Genomic DNA, 19,020 nt, shown 5'->3' with positions numbered 1-19,020 from the left:
AAGAACCAACAGTGATGTGGAGTGCAGAGTGACCCAGGTCAGAGATTAGTCATACAGCTGTTACAAATGGTTTAATAGGTTTAATAGCATAACTGCATTACTGGGATTTATGACATCAGATGAGTCATATGGTCTCATGTGTCTCATTAAGCAACATAATTGATTAACTTTCAAATAATTTCCCATAATTTGCTCTAGAAATCAATATGGCATCCAGTGTGGTAAATCCCTCCCAGTCTATGTTAAGTAGATGACCTTGGGTAACAAGCATCTCCAAGGGTAGAAAGACATGACCAAAAGGATTGAAGGACAGTGAAATAATATTGGATGACAGTTTTTTTTCCACAGTAGCTCTCAACCTTCTTTACCTCTGGAGAAGCGCCCAGGAAAGCATCCCAGAGCCACCACAAAACACCTCCTCCACCTTCTTCCACTCTGTGCTGCTCACTGTCTTTTTTCTCTGTGGCTTCTTCAGCCTGGAGCACGCCCTGATGCTCCCGCTGCTGACATGGAATGTGCAGAGTCACACAGGGTGGGGAGGGGGTTGGAGGGTGGGGTGGCGGGAGGTGGGGTTGGAAAGATGTGCATCTGGGACACTGAACTTCTAATTGACCACTGTTTCTGCTGCTAACAAATGCCTTTTAACCTTGATAACTTTTGAGAGTTTGTTAAATACCACGACATTTCAAAAACCTCTCCACTGATTTCATGAAATTTGGTGAAAAGTTAAGCAAAGAAAAAGTATGCTAAGTATGCTTTGTTAGATGCAGATCAGGGAGTTATCTTGAATGTTTTTACCATTTTCTTATAAAATACTACATTGTCCTGTGAGAGAGTTGATGTTACTACTAGTAAATCAGTGTTAAAACTGAATTCACCAAGTTTTCTACAGCTGCAAAATTACATGAAAAAAATAATCTATATATCTTGTATATAACTTTATACAATTTTGCCATTATCTTTAGGAACTCTGGGATCTGCACTAGAAATTAAGTTTAAAAAGTGATCATGTGTCTGCTCAACATGTGTTCATGATGAGTTCAGTTGGGGAGGTTAACATGATGGCCGAACTTTTGATGTGAAAATATCTTGCTTCTAATTAACACATAGCAGTATCTCAAACAATGTCATGCTCAATGTCCCAGTGCCTGCACTTTTAACAGTTTATACTCAACTCATGCTCAAAAATAATTTTCAATAGAAAAAATTAGAATTGAACATGCAGGGAAAACATACAACAACTCTGTAATATGTTACACTATTAGTTAATAACATATGTAAGAGTGGGTATGCATGCATGTTAGTCCAAACCACTCCAGACTTTGTTGTAATATACCATAAAGAAGCAACCAACAAACTTTCTTCTCCAAGATCCATCTTTGAAGACTACAGAGGGTGAGTATTTGATATTCAAAACTCAGGTTTTGGCATCCAGTGATGTTAATTTCATGGAAATGAGGAAACAGTGAAGATAAACGTGTTTTGTTGGCAAACCATGAGGATCTACTCGTGTGAAGGTGCAGTGTTAATTTCTTTAGTTATTTCTCTCCGTGCTCAAAGAGAGGAGAATGGCTTCCTTACCTGAGCACTGTCGAGTGTCAAGGACTGTCTCAGCTCAGGTGAGGACTGCTCCACGGTCAGCAGTGTGGCTCCAGATCTCTTCAGCACGTCCTCTTTGAAGTGGACAATTTTGATTTGGCCCTGTTCTGTGTCTTCCTTCTGAGAGCCAGGGAAAAGCACAGTTATGTTAAATTGATGATAACTTGACTTTGGGGCTGTACATAATCTTGGCAATACAGGATTTTAAATCAATCCCAAATGGATATTTCCCCTAAAATCTCCACATCTCCTACACCACTTCTGATCACTAAAATTAAACAGTCAGCTGATACCAAAGCACAAAACACAGTTAAAACAGTGACCCAGACTAACCTCAGCCCCATCTGAAGTGGATTTCGGGAGCTCAGACTGAAAGATAGTTTGCCCTGCTGACGGTGCTTTGGCTTGGATTGGAGTCGGAGGCTGCTGGATGAACACAGCAGGGACTTTCTACAAAAACAGTAAAGCCAAGGGTTCAGTGATCGACAAGTCTATACTTCTGGACTGACTGACTGACTGATTGATTAGTTGTTTAACAGACCTTCTCCAATTCCAGCAGCAGAGCCTGGAGATTGTCTACTACACTAAAGACAGTGAGAGTCTCGTCAGCTTTCTCTGGAAGACAAAGGCCTGGTTTACACTTCTGGATCTCCGCCACTGTTCTCCTCATGGTCTGGATCTTTTGTTCAACCTCCTGCAAAAAACATAAAAGGTGCATTCAGTATATTTTTGGCATAATGCAAACTTTCAATTTAGAAGTTTGAGCCATTAAAGAATGCACTGACTGACTGTGGCACTGACAATCACTGGAACAGTTCCACACATGATTTTAGTCTTTTCTCGTGCAGACAATCACGATGTGTTGATATAAAATACTGAAGAAAGAGATGCTTCCTCTTCCTCATCTCACCTTAAGACCTTCTTCTCTGGGGCTTGGGAAAGTCTCTGGAGACAATAATAAAGTCTTGATCTCAGCCACATCATTCTCCATCCGTCTGACCTCAGTCTCAATGGCCTCCACTTCCTAGAAATCAAGAAATCCCTCAATATATTTGGCCATTTACAAAACAGAGAAGTACAGGAGCAGAGGGGTGAGAGTCAGTGAAGAGAGATAAGCTAAAATAAATACAATAAATAATACCTGTTGAAGAGTTTAAACACAACTAAAAAAAGAAAAAAAATCAAGGACTCACAGCAGCAGCGTGCTCCAGCTGAGACAGAGGAGCAGTGAAGCTGTCTTGAACATCGGCCACTTGGCGATCAGCGTCAACCAGCTGTTGCTGGAGAGTTGTGACGTCGCAAACCTGCGACATTTCCTGCAGTACCGAGCTGAAGCCCTGTAGGGTGGTCCGGATCTGTGCTGAGTCATTCAACACCATCTGCAAGACAAGGGAGAGGAATATTTGTTCAAAAATGAGTTAACATTCAGTATAAATTCAGTAAAGAGTTGTATAAAGAAAGGGTCGTGTTGAAAGGACAGTGCAGCGTGCAGTTGACCAACCTGCAGAGCATGAACATGGCTGCTAAGACATTTAGCGGTGGTGTAGGCGCAGGGGGAAGCAAGCCACGACTGAGCTTCAGACATCCAGCTCTTAGAGCTGCTGATCATCTCCTGATGCTCCTGAAGCCACGTATGAATCTAAGCAGAAACACACAGACAACATTTAGTTTAAAACCTTAATCAAAAAACCAGACGTAATAAGTGAACACTGTGGCACAGCAACCAACCAGTGCGAGCTCTGACACAAACACATATAGACACAGTAACTTGGCTTAATCTGAAAACAGAACCTTCAGGCTGACAAATCTAGAGGCACAGCAGCTAACTCAGAAATCATTAGACGGGGAACAAACACTGTGAAACAGAGGGCAGATGGGAAGTGATGTCTTTCTGACCTTGCTGAGGAGGGTGGTCCTCTGCTCGGCCTGTTTGGCCAGTTGGGAGTGAAGCTGCTGGACCTCCACCAATCTCTCTGTGAGGCTCAGTGTCTCCTGGGGCTTCTCCAAATCCTGCATGTCCACCTCCAAGGCTGCCAGACAAGAGTGCCACGCATCCAGGTCGTCCCATGCACGCTGAACAGACACAAGCACATGTGAAGGTTTACTGGTGATCTACTTATTCATTCAGACATGAAACTTGGCTTCGGGGTGGACATTATGACAAAAATGAAAATTATATATATATATATATATACATTATTAGTAATTTTATCATTTTTCTGCAAGAGTGGAGATGAATAACACAGAGTCTCCTCCATGTCTCTACCCACCTTCTGAGTGATCTTTGCTTCAATCATGGTAGGACTTCTCTGTTCCAGTCTCTTCTGAACTGAGCTCAGGCCAGCGTGGATCTCAGACAGCTTTGCCCCCAGCCTGTGAACGGGCCCACTCCTCTCCACGGCATGTCCCACCTGATCAGGATTTACAGGAAGAAACAGAAAATGTAGTAATCAATTTGTTGTGATCGTGAGCCTTTCTGCAAATAAATGGATTAATAATTTTTTTCCTGTCATTTTTAGTGTATTAACTATTGCCCCATGTTATGAACAATTTTAAGAAAGTCTACTGTAGAGACTTCTGTATATAATTCATTCTTTAATTTCTTTTTAAGACATTTCTGAACCAATACTACCCATGAGAACACTGGCTCAGGCAGCCACAAGTGGAATCTATAATTTGACAGAAATGTGAAAATCCATTGAGCAACAACCCCTCCCTGTATTACACTAACTACACTCTTTAATCTTCCCTGAAGTTGCTAGTTTTTCATACTCTGTTTGTGTCAAAACAAAATTTCCTTTAAGAGCCCAAAAATGTTCAATATTCAAATCAGCTACATTAAAATCAAATTCGTGTGTACCTTTACTTCCACTTGTTGCAGTGACTGCTTGACTTCCTGCAGTTGGCCTTCGATCTCAACCGGGACCAGTGTGTACATGTCAGAGTACTTCATTTTCAGGCTCTCCATGATGCGCTGCAGCAAAGCCTTCTGGGTATACAGATGGCTGTGGACCTCCTGAAACCACAGAGAGAACAGAGTCATGCTAATAAGTTTTGATTTCTGCACCAATAATAAGAAAAACTCAGTATTTACAGATTTTCAATATTTGCCTCCTTCTGGAAACACTTGTAAGTAGATTGTTAACAACAGTTAGTGACACATCCCTTTCCTACAAGCAACATCAGCTAAAGGAGGGCAATAATTTTTGGTGTAATTTTGTAATTTTACAGTCAAATAGTGGAAATCTTGCAGTATTTTTTTGGAACAAAAGGACACAGACATTGATCCTCTCTCCATCTGTCTGCGATGAACCTGCTCGTAAGCCATCAGTGCTTTGTTAAACAGCTCTCTCTCCCATGTGCTGCTTTCATCAAACAGAGCCTACCTCTTCAAAGTCCTTCAATTCCACAATAGTTAGAGAAAACTCTTTTCACCCTCGACAAGATTCTACTTTACAGTAACAACCAACATTAAACAAAAACGAAAATCTGGTAAAATGTGAGAAATAACACAGAGGAGAGACTACCTTGGTCTGAATGTGTCCGATGCTCTGCTGAAGAGGGAGGTGCATCATGTTATCACTATGGGAAACTGAGCATGTTGTGTGTGTGTGTGTGTGTGTGAGTGAGTGTATGTGTGTATGAGAGAGTGAGCGATACAAAGGAAGAGAGGGTATAAGGGAGATGGTTTCTTTGCATGAGAGAGAGAGACACGGTAAGTGCAAAAGAGTGTGTATGTGTGTGTGTGTGTATTCAAGTATGTCTATCTTTGCAAGGACCGTGTGTGTTTTTAGAGTGAGGACATTTTTAATAAAGTGAGGGTGTTTTAGAAAGCAACATTGTTTAGCAATTTTTGAGAACATTTTCTCAGGTCCTGACTCTTTCAAAGAACTGTTTGGTTCGAGGGTTGGAACTGGGTTGAGGTTTTGGGGCTAGGGAATGTGTTGTGTGATGAAGGTCCTCACAAGTATAGAAGTACAAATGTGTGTGTGTATCTATGAAGCGACTTTGCTACAAAGGCCACCTGGAAGATCCACTTACAACAGTGAACAAAAGGGTGTCTGGTACAAGAGGGGGAGTTGCGGTGGTGGGAATGATGGGGGGAGATGTGGGGGTGTTCAGGTCTTTCATCAACACAGACCCTCTCCTAGGGGAAGGAAGTGTGTGTGTGTGTGTGTGTGTGTGTGTGTGTGTGTGTGTGTGTGTGTGTGTGAGGAGTGAAAGCTGAAGTGGATGGGGAGATGTTGGCCTCTGCTCAGGTTTTGGGACAAAGGGCAGAGTGATTCTCCGAGTAGGTGGGTGGATAGAAGTGAACACCAGACACCAAACAGCCTCCAGGCCTGAGGCCAAGTCAACGGTTAAACGTTTCATATTTACCAGACACTTGTTAACGGTTTACATCCTATCAAAACCTTTAAAATCCTAAGATCTTCAGACCAGAGAAGCTGTGAATTAATAAATTAATGAAAAAGTAGATGTTTTCTATCCCTTTTCACCTGTGTTTTTATTTTAAGGCATATGAAATGTAATGTAAAAACTTGTCACTTACTTATAGTATTTGTGATGGTTGTGGTGCATCATTTGCAGTGTGTAGTGTTGATATGTTTCTGGACATGAGATTTCTAGCTGAGTGTTAAGACAAGTGTGTTTCAAGTGCTGTTTATAAAAATAGCAATGATGTTACAGTGAGTACAAACGCATCATTGTGTTTTCAGTTCAGCTGATGAAACTGTCCTGTCTCATTAGAGACCCATTATTTACAATCCACTGGTCAGGAGAGAGAGAGGAGCTCACACTCTAATGTGCTGTTTAAGGTTCAAAGTTGGATCCATCCAGATCAGTCCAGAGGAGTCGCTTGCTTTCATGAGAAGTACTTAAATATAACTATTGTTTCCATTTCTTTGTAATAGTAGGACACGGATGGATGGTTGGTTACATCACACTAATTTTATTTTCTATTTAATGTTGCAATGAGCTTAAAATTAGGTTCTTTCATTTGTTACCTATGGTTTATGTGGAATGATGGCAACTCAGACAGGCTCAGACAATGCTTTACTTGTAGAGCAGGTGACAGCAATCACTGTCAAAATAAAATCTGACAAATTAACAAGCTACTTGTGAGGACTTGTGTAGTTGGATTTGTTTAGAGCCTCATACAGCATTGGTAAAACAAAGCTAAATGTGCTGTTGTTTCTCAGAGAACATCAACAATGAGGGATGTTTAATGGTGAGAATGTGCTCCTTGATGTAATGCTGGCTGTTTGGAACGCAGAAATGTGTCTACACATCAGGGCAGAGTTGAGTTTTCACCTTTTTGCAACCAAAACACCCACAAAATGAGAGCAAAAGCATTTTCAAAAACTTTTGCCTTTCCAACCACTGTTGAAAAGAAAACAGCAGGTGTGATCCTCGATAAACACAATTTCAAGCAGAAGAGTATCTAGTATCCACCTGAAGCTCCTGTGTGCTGTTGCTCTGCTCCATCTCTGACAGAAGACCATCTGCAGCCTCCAGCCAAACCCGGATGCCCTGCAGTTCGTCCCGAACCTTTTCTCTCTCCTCAAGCTCCATCCTGGATGCCTCTAAACCCTCCCTGCTGCTCTGCTTCACACTGTGGAAACACATAGACAAGTATATCCAGAGAGAGTAGTTAAAAACTGTACAGACTCTTACCTTAAATGCATGAAAGTAAGTTTGCATTGAGAAAAACATCCACCATTAAACTGAAAGCAGAGAGGTACGGCAGTTCAAGCACTGTCAGTGCAAATGTATTTTAATAATGTACCACAGAGGCACTGCTGTCTAACCTGACCCACTTTTTCCTGCATTTGTTTATCTTGGCTTAACAGGGCTTATGGGTAATTGAGTTTTTCGTGTAAACAGTCATATACTTTTTCAAGAGCAGAAATCATTATGAACGGGGTTCAATACATCCGTCAAGGAGGTTATCTTTTCACCTGTATCTGTTTGTTGGTTTGCATGAGATTTGGAGGCAAGCTGGAAATTTACACTTGCAAATTATGTTCTATATAAATACTAGGTGACCAATCAAAGAATTTCAAACTGGATTTTCATAGATCATCACCTTACCACTTCAGCAGCACTGATGTGAGTAAAGTTCTGAACTGCACACCAAACAACATCTCACCTGCCATATCGCGCTTGCATTGCCTGCAGCTGCTGACAGAGTGGGGTGGGAGGAGCTTGCTCTAAGTGGGCAGGGACACCCAGCAACCTAGCAGCGCGCAGTTCCAGTGCAGACAGGGATCGATGCTCACAGTCCAGTCTGTCCTGGTACTGTTCCCAGGACTGCAGCAGGTCATGAAGCTCCTCAGTGGAGGCCTTCACCCCTGAGCCTTCAGGAAGCTCCGCCTCCACCTGCTCCAGGACAGTAGAGGCCTTTTCCACCTAAGGAGGGAATGCACACATTGGAAAATGTACTTGGACTTGTAATTTTAGGATGAATTGTTGACTATATGGAAAGAAAACACATAGATAATTTAATGTACTTGTTAAATCTGTTATTAAAGCACATGGTTCTAACATAATACTCTTGCATTACTCTTACAAAACCAGCCACTGACATTTTTTTCAAATGGAAATTTTTATACCTTGAAGTCAGAGTGCATGTAAAGCTGACTCTATAAATCTATGTCTGTATCTACATCAACTTACACTGTTGGTGATATCACTCCATTCTGTGATCCTCTGTTTACTACGAGTCGCCAGCTCCTGTGTGCAGCGCCGTAGTCTTGATACCCTTCTCCAGACAGCAGCCACAGCGGCCTCCCTGCCTCCACGACAGCTCTGCTCTGGGCACCACTCCTTCAGCTCCTCCAGACGCCTCAGCAGAGACTCCACCTCCTCAGACAAAGCCTGCACGAGAAAGGGTCAGGTCAGTCGTTTCTTTTTTTTTGTTGTTTTCATTTTTTGACATAACTTGTTTACAAAAGTATTAGAGGGGAAAAATACAATGCCCCAAAGAACTCAACCTTGCAGAGAAGCAATCTGTTACGTACTCTGAGCCTTGCCTCTTGGTCAGTGCAGTCAGCGAGACAGATGACTTTTTCAGAGATTAACTGCAATAGGCTGCTCTCTACACTCTTCATACTCTGGGTGATTTCATCATGGCACTTGATATAATTTCTGTGATGTTCTGCACACCTGAAAGACAGAAATTCATTAAAGAAGAAGTGACTGCTTGTAGTCATATGCACAAAGAATCTGAATGCATAGAATGGCTCATATTTTCTAAGGTATATGGTAGATCCTGCAGTCTGTACCAGGTGATGTGTTTTATCATCAAGTCACTGTTATCTCTCCACAAAACATAAACTGTACACTACTTCTTTACTCTTAAAAAATGTATATAAAATAATTTTCTATCCTTGTCGTTGATGAATGTGCTGTGCAATTTTAGTTTTCCCTTTCACACATGCAATTACACACTGGCATCCATAAGACTTCGATTAGGAGTTGAGGAATCAGAGTTTTATCTTAGAGCCTCGTACCTGCTGAGACACTCCAGTTGGACATGGCCCTTTGCCTGAAGAGTGGACATCCTCACCAGGAGCTGGCTCAGAATATCTTCCAGGAGCTGCTGCACCTTCGGAGGGGACAGGTAAGGATGCAGATCAAACTGGCTCTGGAGCTGCTCCACGTGGGTTTGGAATTGCTGCTGCAGGGCAACCAAAGCCTTCTGGGTCTCCTCCAGTCTTTCAGAGCAGAGACCAACAGGGCCCTGTGGCGGCAGCAGAGAGATCTCGATGTCCCCCAGGAAATGTACTGCTCGTTTAACGGCAAAGGTGTAGCTTCTCAAAGCCTCCCTGGCCTGCGAGATGCTTTCCTAAAATATAATAAATACAAATTTTAACTACAAATTGTCATCATACTTGGGCTGTATTATTCTAGTCAGTTCATTCAGTTTATTGATGTTTTTGACAATGTTATCCATTTCCAGTATAATTTGTCATTGCTTTGTTTAACAGTATAACGGAACTATGCTGAGTGCAGTACAATTCAAAGCTGAACCAAGAAGTAGCTCTGCAAAATGTGAAAGACAAAAGTTTCAGACATCATCTTCCAAATGAGTGGTTTAAGTAATATGGTAAAACCAGGGGTTGATTATGGGTGTGATTATATTCGATTCGATTAGATTATGCCTGACCTAACCAGTTCCATAAATTCTGACCCTGGCTTTTCATAGTTAAGATGGCAAGCACAAGTTTATCACTGTTTATGGCTATTGATGGTCAAGACTGCAAAAATAAGACCAGGCTTTTCTTTGCCCAGGAAACTTTTAAAATCTTTATTTCAGCAGTAATATCTTAGCTTTGCCAAGGCTTGAATGTCATCTGCGTTGGATTCTTTCTTGGTGTCAAATGTTTTGAACCTGATCATGAAACAGATTTTAGTGGACCTGGTTTTGGAAATACCCGGGACTTGACTAAAGAAAATAATTAATGCCCAGGACAATACTTTAGTATGAAAATAATGCGATGAATTTGTTTTAGCCTGAGGACACAGAATAATATTGTATTAATTAACTTTCAAATGCTTCTCTGGGATTTTCTAAACATAAAAGCACGATTGTCTAATATGTAAAAAGCATATGAAAAATGTAGGAGAACAATGCAACTTGCCATTTTTGAGTCACATTCACTGATGACTGCATCCTTCAAGACCATCAGATCTTGGGATCCACTTCCTCTTTTCTTGCCCTTTTTTTGCTCTAGAACCTCCAGTGCTCTCATTCTTGACTCTACAGTCTTTTTCAAAGACATGATTCTCTGGTATTCCTTGTTGATCACTGTTTCATTCGGCTCCACCACGGTGAGTGTCTGGAGCTCCTGCTGGGTCTGCAAGAGGAAGGCCTGAGTGGCTTTCTTCTCCGATTCAAGGTCCAGTCCCTTCAACAGGTTCCACTCGATGATGCTGAGGTTGTTGTAGAGCGTAATCTCCAAGGTGTCGAGGCTCTCCTCAATTTGTTTGAGCCTCTGTCGTTCTACAGTCAGCTGGGAGGGGTAGAGGTCGGCGGAGATTATCTGAAGTTTGGTGTGAGCCTCTTTACACAAACACTTCATCAGGGGAAACTGGATGAGTAAGGTCTGACAGACTTCGTACTTCTCCTCCAGCTCCTTGCTGTCTTCTTTACTCTGCCGGACCTGCTCCTGAACATCCTCTCTGAGGTCCTCCACACACTGCCTCATGTTCAGGTACCTTTCATGATCAGTGACTTTCATTTCCAGGCTAACAATTTTGCTGTAAAGTTCAGAAATGACTGAGTGCAGCTCCCTTGTTTTTTCCCGGGGAATCCAGGGTTGCAGGAGGTCAACCTGGGACTTGTGCCCCAAAATCACGTGTTTGAAAGGCTCCAGAGCTTGCAGGGACGCTCTTGTGATGGGAAACCTGTGTTTGTTGAGATCCACTAACATCAGTCTCAAGCTTTTTTCAATGGTGACAAGGTGTTTCTTGTTTAAATCTACAGACTTAATGAGTTCATCCAGCTCCTTTTTGTTGGCCTTCTCACAGCTACAGATGGCTCTGATGTCTTCCTGGAGGTTAGTAAGCTTTTCAAAAAGCTGACAGTTCTCTGTGATGCTGAGTTCAGAGGAAATGTCTTTACTCTTCATTAAAAGAGCCTCACAGACAGCAGTCTGCTTATCAGCCTCAGACAGTGTCTCCTGCATCTGACGAACTCTGCGATCAAGTTCAGTGGGGCTTCTGTACTCACTGTCTGCACTCCTGGAGGCCTCTCTGTGTAGATGAGCCACAACCCAGGAATCTAAATCTGCAATCTGCTCTGACAGCTTTTCTCTGGTCTGCAGCCCTGACTCTATGTCTCTCACAGCCTTGGCTAGCTTATCAGTGGTGGACTTTGAGATTTGTTCGAGGGATTCCAAAGAAGCGCGAACCATGGGCACTTCCTCAGCTTGGTCCAGCTGTGGAAGCAGCTCCGTCAGCTCCTCCACCAGTGACTCCAGTTGGCCCTGTTTGACCATCACCTCAGACTGCAGCTTCTTCAGATCTCTGAGCTGCCGGTGAACCTCTTCAGGAAGGACAGCCACCCTTTTCCTCCTGCCCTCGATATCACTCTCTGTCTGTTTAGCCCAGGCAAGGCCATCCCTCATCACCACAATAATTTTCTCCATGATGGGGTTGCTGCTGCTCTGGGTTTGGGTGGACACTAGTTCCTCTGTGTGGCTAAGCTTGTCTTTGACTGTCTGGAGCCCTTGATGGATTTCTTTTGTTTCCTTCTCCCACCGTGGGCTATGCAGGAGTGTCTCTGAAAGCTGCTGCAAATGGATGCATTTCTGCTTGGCAGCTTTAACCTCAGCATTTGCTTCCATCAGCTGCTGTGCTTTCTTGCAATTCCACTGAGTACCTGCAGGAGACTTGACTTTAAGGTCTTTGTCAATTTTTTCCAAGTGTTCCTGTAGATCTAATATCTCTGACTGAAGGCTGCCGATCTCGTGAGAATGGACGTTTGTGTGATGGAGGGTCCTCTCCACATCTCTCTCCAGGCCTCTCCACTTCTCTTGTAGGTTCCTCTGCTTATTCTGTGCGGTTGCACGCTCAGACTGGCTGAGATGGGGGCACAACTTGGTATAGGTCACAAGCAACTCCCCGAGTACTGTTCTGCTCTCCTCCATACTTCTTTGTAAGGAGTATAGTTGCTCTGCCTCCTTGGAGCTGCTCTGATCTGGGCACCTGAAAGAAAAACAGAAAAGTCTACACATCATATGCTTGGCATTTGGGTTGTTGCAAAAGATTACACAAGGGTAGGTATGAGAGAGTATATTTCAGAGCCACAAAATCCTCTTTGAGAATTATGGTCCAGTCTCAAACTATTCAAACTCACATTTTCACAGCGTCCAGTTGTGCTGTCTGTCTCTCCATTGTGGTCTTGGCACTTTGAGTGTTTCTGCAGTAATCAGTCACAAGCTGCAGCTGGGCCTCTTTACTCTGGATCACAGCAGCTGCATCCCGAACAGCGGCGCTCCACTGATCCTCCGCATGCTCCAGCGTGTCCCGGCTCTCACCATCAGCTCCTCTGAGCTGGGAGAGGGATGACAACTGCGCCTGGGCAGTGTCTCTGCACTGCTGTACTCAGCAAGTCACAGTAAACACACAGAACATTATTCAAAACCTGAATTTTTTAATGCAAATCTTATGTTTATCGAGACTATCTGAAAATTAATACTACACATAAGTAAACTGCTATGAGTGGTTTCAAACAGTGACAACCATACAAGGGTAAGCTGCACATTGCTTTGACAAATGTGTGCTTGTTTTACTATCCATGTCTTGACTGGTACAGATATCAATTAAAGATGCCCAATTCTGGAGGTACTTTGGCATCATTACATGTTTTACCAACCTACTGTCCAACTCCACAACACCTATAAATCCAGCTGCTGCTATAAATCATTGATATTTCTCTGGTGAGTCATGCAGTCTTTCATCTCACCTGAACCTCCTCCACCTGCTGGGCCATGGCTGTCAGGCTGAGCTCAGCCGGGCGATTCTTGAAGCTCAACACTTTAGATACCAGTCTGCTTAGAGAAGCATCCAGATCACTGGTGGATGTAACCAGAGTCTCTGGAGCATCCTCCAGTGATTTACCCTTGAGACAAAAAGACACATCAGAGCTTGGAATCTGAAAATTCAGTCTGAAAGCCAAAGCATGTTTAGACCTGAAACTGAGAAGTTTTATTCAAAGTAATGTGTGCCTCTAAAGATAAGAAGTACTCTAAAAAGATTGAGTTTCTGAATTAAGAAATTGCACCAGTCTTTGAGGACTTCACAATGTATTTATCATTATACACTGGAGAGCAACAGGTAGGATGTAAAAGAAAAAAAAGAACATGACAACCCTGAGCTATATTAATACCAGCGATTCTGTGATACAAATCACAGCTTTATTCTCTTTTGATTTAAAGACTGTGTAGGATTTCACAGTTTCTAACTTTGGCAACTCCTGGTGGTAGCATCAAAAAGGCACTATTTCAGACAGTAATCTTAATACCTCAATGAGTTGACTGCTGGGTCCCGTCCCTGGATGCAGCTGTATTTCTGTGAAGATGTTCCTCATTGCGAAGCCTTCTGGTGCCCCCAGAACGAGTTTCTCAGTCTTCACAACACTTTCTTCTGCTTTGTTTTCCTGAGTAGGTAATCCTTCCACCCGGGTAACTTCATCCAGGATAATGTCAGTTGACGATTTCTGAACCGCCTGCAGTGATGCAGGTGATATCTTGTCAGCACTGGGCACCTGCTCCTATTGTGGACACAAAACACCAGTATTAATGCAAGAAAAATTATGACATACAAGTGTATACTGTTTCGGTTGAGCTAAGAAAAGAACTCCCTCTCTTTGTGACTACAAGTCTATCCCATTGAATCATAACTTTTGTCTGAAAGTGCACCGAGTGTACTGCCTATGAGCTGCAGGATAATTATATCATGTATGAGGTAGCTCATATTTCTACCCTGAGACACTGAAACCTTTGATAGCACAGGTAATAAATGTCTCAGGATTATGTTCTTGGCTTTGCTCGTAATGCTAATAAAACATAGCCATGTAGCCGTGTTCAGTAAATATTAATCATATCATATCAAGTAAATATCTTGTGAAAACTGTAGGCTTTTTCAGAGGCTCTATAGGTGAATTGACCAATCATCAATGGACATGACAAAGAATGTTAGGGATCAAGTGCAAACATGTATATACAGGAGACAGTTTGTATGTGACTTCCCTGGAGCAAGAAACCTATATTTATCCTCTTTTCTCAGGATATTGTTTTGTCTCTCTGTCTCTGTTTACTCAACTTGTGTTTGAAGAATATGTAATATTAGCTTATGTAGGTATTTTGTGCTGTTGCTGACACTGCAAACTGACATGATTCTTGAAGGGAAAAAAAAGTTGAAGACGAGAATAGATTGTAATTTTCCTTAAAACAATACCAAATACATTAGTTTAGTTGTTTGTTGGCATAGTTTCAAATATTTTTAACTGCTAGAAAAGCAGATTACTGCCCCTCATGTCTTACCTGTGGCAAACCAAAGTCCTGAAGCCTCACTTCATCAGTGGTGCTTGCTGAGGTTACATTTTGTAGCTCTACTCTAACCATTGTTTCCCTTTCTTGTTCCTCAATTGGCCTCTTCTTCTCCTCCTCCTGTTCTTCTTTCTTTTCTGTTGCATCTGTTGTGTGTTTGTCCATTTGGGCTTCATGGGACACACTGAGTCCAGACAGGGATTCAGTACGGCTCTCTTTCACTTCTACCCTGGTCATCTTTACTGCAGATTTGTCAGGCTGAACGTCTGTGGTAGTCATATCCTTGCTTTCTTTAACTGTCTCAAACTCGATACTTGAATCCATCCTTGGTTCCTCTTCTGTGACAGTTTTGTATTCATGTACACTCATGTGGATTTCTCTTTTTGTACCAGATTTTGCATCCTGGCTCTTGGGTATATCATCTATTTCATGTGTCGACACTTGTGCACGTTCTTCTTGGACACCAGGGTCCGTGACTCCTTTGAGACTTTCCTGTGCGGTTATAAAGAGTTCTACCTGAGTATCAGTTTGTTTTGGTTTAACCGTGTCTTGTTCAGAAAAGCTTATTTCTACTAATTCTGTCTTTTCATTAAGGACCTTGGGTGAATCATCCATGACATGTTTCTCAACCTTCACTTCTATCATGGTTGTTTCAACAGCAGTCTTTTCTGACTGAACACCAGTGGAAGTTGGGTCTTTGTTTTCTGGCACTTTTTCGCACAGGATACTTGTTTGATCTATATCAGTCCTTGGCGCCTTTGTGATCTTAACAGATGTGATTTCATGCTCCTTGATAGTGGCCTGTGTATCTGGTTGTAAAACACATGCTGAAGCCCCTTTGTGGAGTTTCTCCACCCTAACAGACTTTTCATCCAGACTCTGGGGTACATCATGCACGTCTTTTGTAGACATAGACACTTCAGCATGCTCTTCTTGAACTTCACCATCCTTGACCTCTTTGGGTCTTTCCTGTGTGGTTTTCAAGAGGTCTAGCTTAATCACAGTTTCGCTTGGTTTTACAGTGTCTTGCTCATATAAGCAAATTTCTGCAAATGTTGTCTCTGCTTCACTCAGCTCCATTGCTGCAAAAGCAACAGAGGTGGGTTGAGTGGAGTCACTAGGAGTCACATTCTCTTGCCTTTCACCGGTGATTTGTTGAACTTCCGCTCTTGTCTTCACTGCAGCCTTCTGAGGGTGAACATCAGCTGTAGTAATATTTTTGTTTTGTGACTCTCTTTCACACTGGGTTTTAGCTATATCTACCCTCTGCTCTTTTGCCTTCATGACAAATGTGTTTTCATGCTCCACAAGACTGGTTGGTATATCAAGTTGTAAAACACGCACCTCACGCTCCATTCTAACAGATTTTTCATCCAGGTTCTTGGGTATATCGTGCATACCATGTGTTGCCACTTCAGGATGTTCTTCCTGAACCCCATGTTCCTTAACCTCTGTAGGTTTGTCCTGTGTGGGTTTTAAGAGCTCTATCTTAGTTTCAGTTTGGTTTGGTTTTTCTGGTGCTTGCTCATATAAGCTTATTTCTATAAATTCTGTCTCTGTCTCACATGGTTGCATTAATTCAGAAACAGCAAAATGGGATTGAGGTGAGTCCCTTTGAGCCACACTGTCTTGACATTCAGTACTGCTTTCTTGCACCTTTAACACAGTCACCTCAACTGCAGCTCTCTCTGGCTTAATATCAGCAGTAGTCTTATCTTTGTTTTCTGGCACTCTTTCGCTTTGGATACTTGTTTGAACAATATGTATTTTTGGCTCTTTTGCTCTTGTGACAGTTGTGTTTTCATGCTCCTCTGTAGTGGTCTTTATGTCTAGTTGCAGAATGCGCACTTCAGGCCCCATGTGAATTTTCTCCATTGTAACAGACTTCTCATCCAAGCTCTTGGGTGTTTTGTCCATGCCATGTGTCAACAGTGTAGGAGACTGTTCTTGGACATGTTCCTTGACCACTTGGGGTTGTTCATGCGTGGTCCTTAAGAGCTCTATCCGAGTCTCGGTCTGGCTTGGTATAACCATATCTTTCTCAGACAAGCTTATTTTTATAAATTCTGTCCCTGTCTCATGTGATGACAATGCTTCAGAGGCAGGAGAGGTTGGGTGAGCAGAGTCCATTTGAGCCATATTGTCTGGACATTCGGCAGAGATTTCTGGTGCTTTTGTCATGGTCATCTTAACTGCAGCCTTTTCTGGTTTAACATCAGCGGTAGTTACATCTTTACTTCCTGGCACCCTTTCACGCTGGACACTTGTTTCAACAATATCCAGCTTTTGCTCCTTTGCTATTGTGATAGATGTGCTTTTATTTTCCTCTGGACTGGTTGGTATATCTAGTTGGAGAATGCGCACTTCAGGCTCCATTTGGATTTTTACAGACTTTTCACCCAGGCTTTCTGGGAAATCTTGCATGGCATGTGTAGACACTTCAGTTTGCTCTCCCTCCCGTGTGGTTTTCAACAGCTTCAACTGGATCACAGTTTGGCTCAGTTTCTCTGTGTCATGCTCAGATAAACTTGTTTCTGCAAATGATGTTTTTGCTTTATGTGGCTGCACAGCTGCATCATCAGCAGAGGTAGGTTGAGTGGAATCACTTTTAGCCACACTGTCAGTACTGATTTCTCCCACTTCTACCCCGGTAATCTCAACTGCAACTTTCTTTCGCTGAACATCAGACATAGCCATATCTTTGCTCTCTGGTACTGTCTCACTCATGATACCTGATTGGTTTATATCCATCTCATGCTCTTTTTCTTTTAAGACAGTTACGATTTCATATTTGTGTGCACCAGTCTTTGCAGTCTTTTGTAAAACATTCACTTCTCCCACATTGTGAATTTCATCAATTTTAGCATATTCTTTTTGGACACAGATTTCCTTGTCCTCTCTGGGTCTTTCCTGTGTGGTTTCCATGATCTTCAGCTGACTCATAGATTCGCTTAGTTCCATTATTTCTCGCTCAGATGAGCTTATTTCTGCCAGTTCTGCCTCTGCCTCATGAGGCTGTGCCACTGCAAAAACAGCAGAAGTAGGTTTCGTGGAGTCCCTTTCAGCCACAATCTCCGCCTCTGGCTGGACTGGCTTTATTTCATGTGTCTGGGTAACTTCTATGTCAGGCATATCAAGGACCAGATATCTCCTCTGAATATCTGCTGTGTTTTTCCATAACTTGTCAATGTAATCTGCTATGAATGGTGTGTCTGTAGGCTCGGAAGAGAGATGTGGTTGTGTTTGAGGCTGTCCTGTGACCATATCTAAAGTTGTGGCAGGCTTCACACTGTCAAGTTCTTTCTTAGTTTCTTTAGGCTCTACCTCAGTAGGTCTTTCAAGGGCAGAGTCTGTCTCTGGAGCTGTGGATACTTCAACATTGTTCGACTTTCTTCGGGGTGGTATAAGCTTAGGTTCGTCTGCAGCAGCAACCTCAATTTGCTCTGTGGAAGGCAATGGTGACTTTTGATGGTCATGTTCCTTTTTGGTCTGAATCTGCTCCTTGTTAGTAGGTTCTTGGGAAACTGCTGGAGAAGGTTTTCCTTCAACAGTAATTTCAGTTGTGGTTGTGACCACCTCTGTAGTTGAAGATGGCTTCTGACTGCCAGGCTCTTCCTTGGTCTTTGTCAGGTCCCTGGCAGCAAGTTCTGGGGAAGGTTTAAGACCCTTTGACTTTCTCTTGGTTGGAGAAAGCTTTCCCTTTTCTACAACAATAATTTCAGTTGGGGCTGTGACCACCTCTGGAGCTATAGATGGCTTCTGACTGTCAGGCTCTTCCTTGAGTTTTGTCAGGTCTGTGGTAGCAAGTTCTGGGGTAAGTTTAGGACCCTTTGATTTTTGTTTGGTTGGAGAAAGCTTTCCCTTTTCCACAACAGTAATTTCAGTTGGGGCTGTGACCACCTCTGGAGTTGATGATGGCTGCTGACTGCCAGGCTCTTCCTTGGGTTTTGTCAGGTCTGTGGTAGCAAGTTCTGGGGAAGGTTTAAGACCCTTTGTCTTTCGTTTGGGTGGAGAAAGCTTTCCCTTTTCCACAACAGTAATTTCCGATGGTGTTGTGACCACCTCTGGAGCTGAGGATAGCTTCTGACTGTCAGGCTCTTCCTTGGTCTTTGTCAGGTCTGTGGTAGCAAGTTCTTGGGAAGGTTTAAGACCCTTTGTCTTTCTCTTGGTTGGAGAAAGCTTTCCTTTTTCCACAACAGTAATTTCAGCTGGTGCTGTGACCTCCTCTGGAGTTGAAGATGGCTGCTGACTGCCAGGCTCTTCCATGGTCTTTAACAGGTCTGTGGTAGCAAGTTCTGGGGAAGGTTTAAGACCCTTTGATTTTTGTTTGGTTGGAGAAAGCTTTCCCTTTTCCACAACAGTAATT

General features: G+C 42.7%; 1 protein-coding gene across 1 annotated transcript in view; it reads right to left on the bottom strand.

Moving 5' to 3' along the window:
* syne2b (spectrin repeat containing, nuclear envelope 2b) overlaps nucleotides 1-19,020 on the bottom strand; it is a 134,701-nt gene that overhangs the window by 60,580 nt on the left and 55,101 nt on the right. The window contains exons 58-77 of the mRNA XM_087173693.1: nucleotides 14,649-19,013; nucleotides 13,628-13,876; nucleotides 13,070-13,225; nucleotides 12,461-12,702; nucleotides 10,242-12,309; nucleotides 9,111-9,445; nucleotides 8,619-8,763; nucleotides 8,275-8,475; nucleotides 7,748-8,007; nucleotides 7,051-7,210; nucleotides 4,460-4,615; nucleotides 3,870-4,010; nucleotides 3,496-3,672; nucleotides 3,101-3,238; nucleotides 2,793-2,978; nucleotides 2,510-2,623; nucleotides 2,141-2,293; nucleotides 1,933-2,049; nucleotides 1,582-1,719; nucleotides 369-500 (exon numbers count right to left, since the gene is read on the bottom strand). Coding sequence (XP_087029819.1) covers nucleotides 369-500; nucleotides 1,582-1,719; nucleotides 1,933-2,049; nucleotides 2,141-2,293; nucleotides 2,510-2,623; nucleotides 2,793-2,978; nucleotides 3,101-3,238; nucleotides 3,496-3,672; nucleotides 3,870-4,010; nucleotides 4,460-4,615; nucleotides 7,051-7,210; nucleotides 7,748-8,007; nucleotides 8,275-8,475; nucleotides 8,619-8,763; nucleotides 9,111-9,445; nucleotides 10,242-12,309; nucleotides 12,461-12,702; nucleotides 13,070-13,225; nucleotides 13,628-13,876; nucleotides 14,649-19,013 — 9,633 coding nt within the window. The remainder of the gene's footprint in view (nucleotides 1-368; nucleotides 501-1,581; nucleotides 1,720-1,932; nucleotides 2,050-2,140; nucleotides 2,294-2,509; nucleotides 2,624-2,792; nucleotides 2,979-3,100; nucleotides 3,239-3,495; nucleotides 3,673-3,869; nucleotides 4,011-4,459; nucleotides 4,616-7,050; nucleotides 7,211-7,747; nucleotides 8,008-8,274; nucleotides 8,476-8,618; nucleotides 8,764-9,110; nucleotides 9,446-10,241; nucleotides 12,310-12,460; nucleotides 12,703-13,069; nucleotides 13,226-13,627; nucleotides 13,877-14,648; nucleotides 19,014-19,020) is intronic.

This window comes from Seriola lalandi, unplaced genomic scaffold (assembly GCF_002814215.2).
Source record: "Seriola lalandi dorsalis isolate HSWRI2012SDOR001 ecotype SW California unplaced genomic scaffold, Sedor1 jcf7180002054271, whole genome shotgun sequence".
Classification (NCBI taxonomy): Eukaryota; Metazoa; Chordata; class Actinopteri; order Carangiformes; family Carangidae; genus Seriola; species Seriola lalandi.
This window is presented reverse-complemented; position numbering and strand designations above follow the sequence as displayed.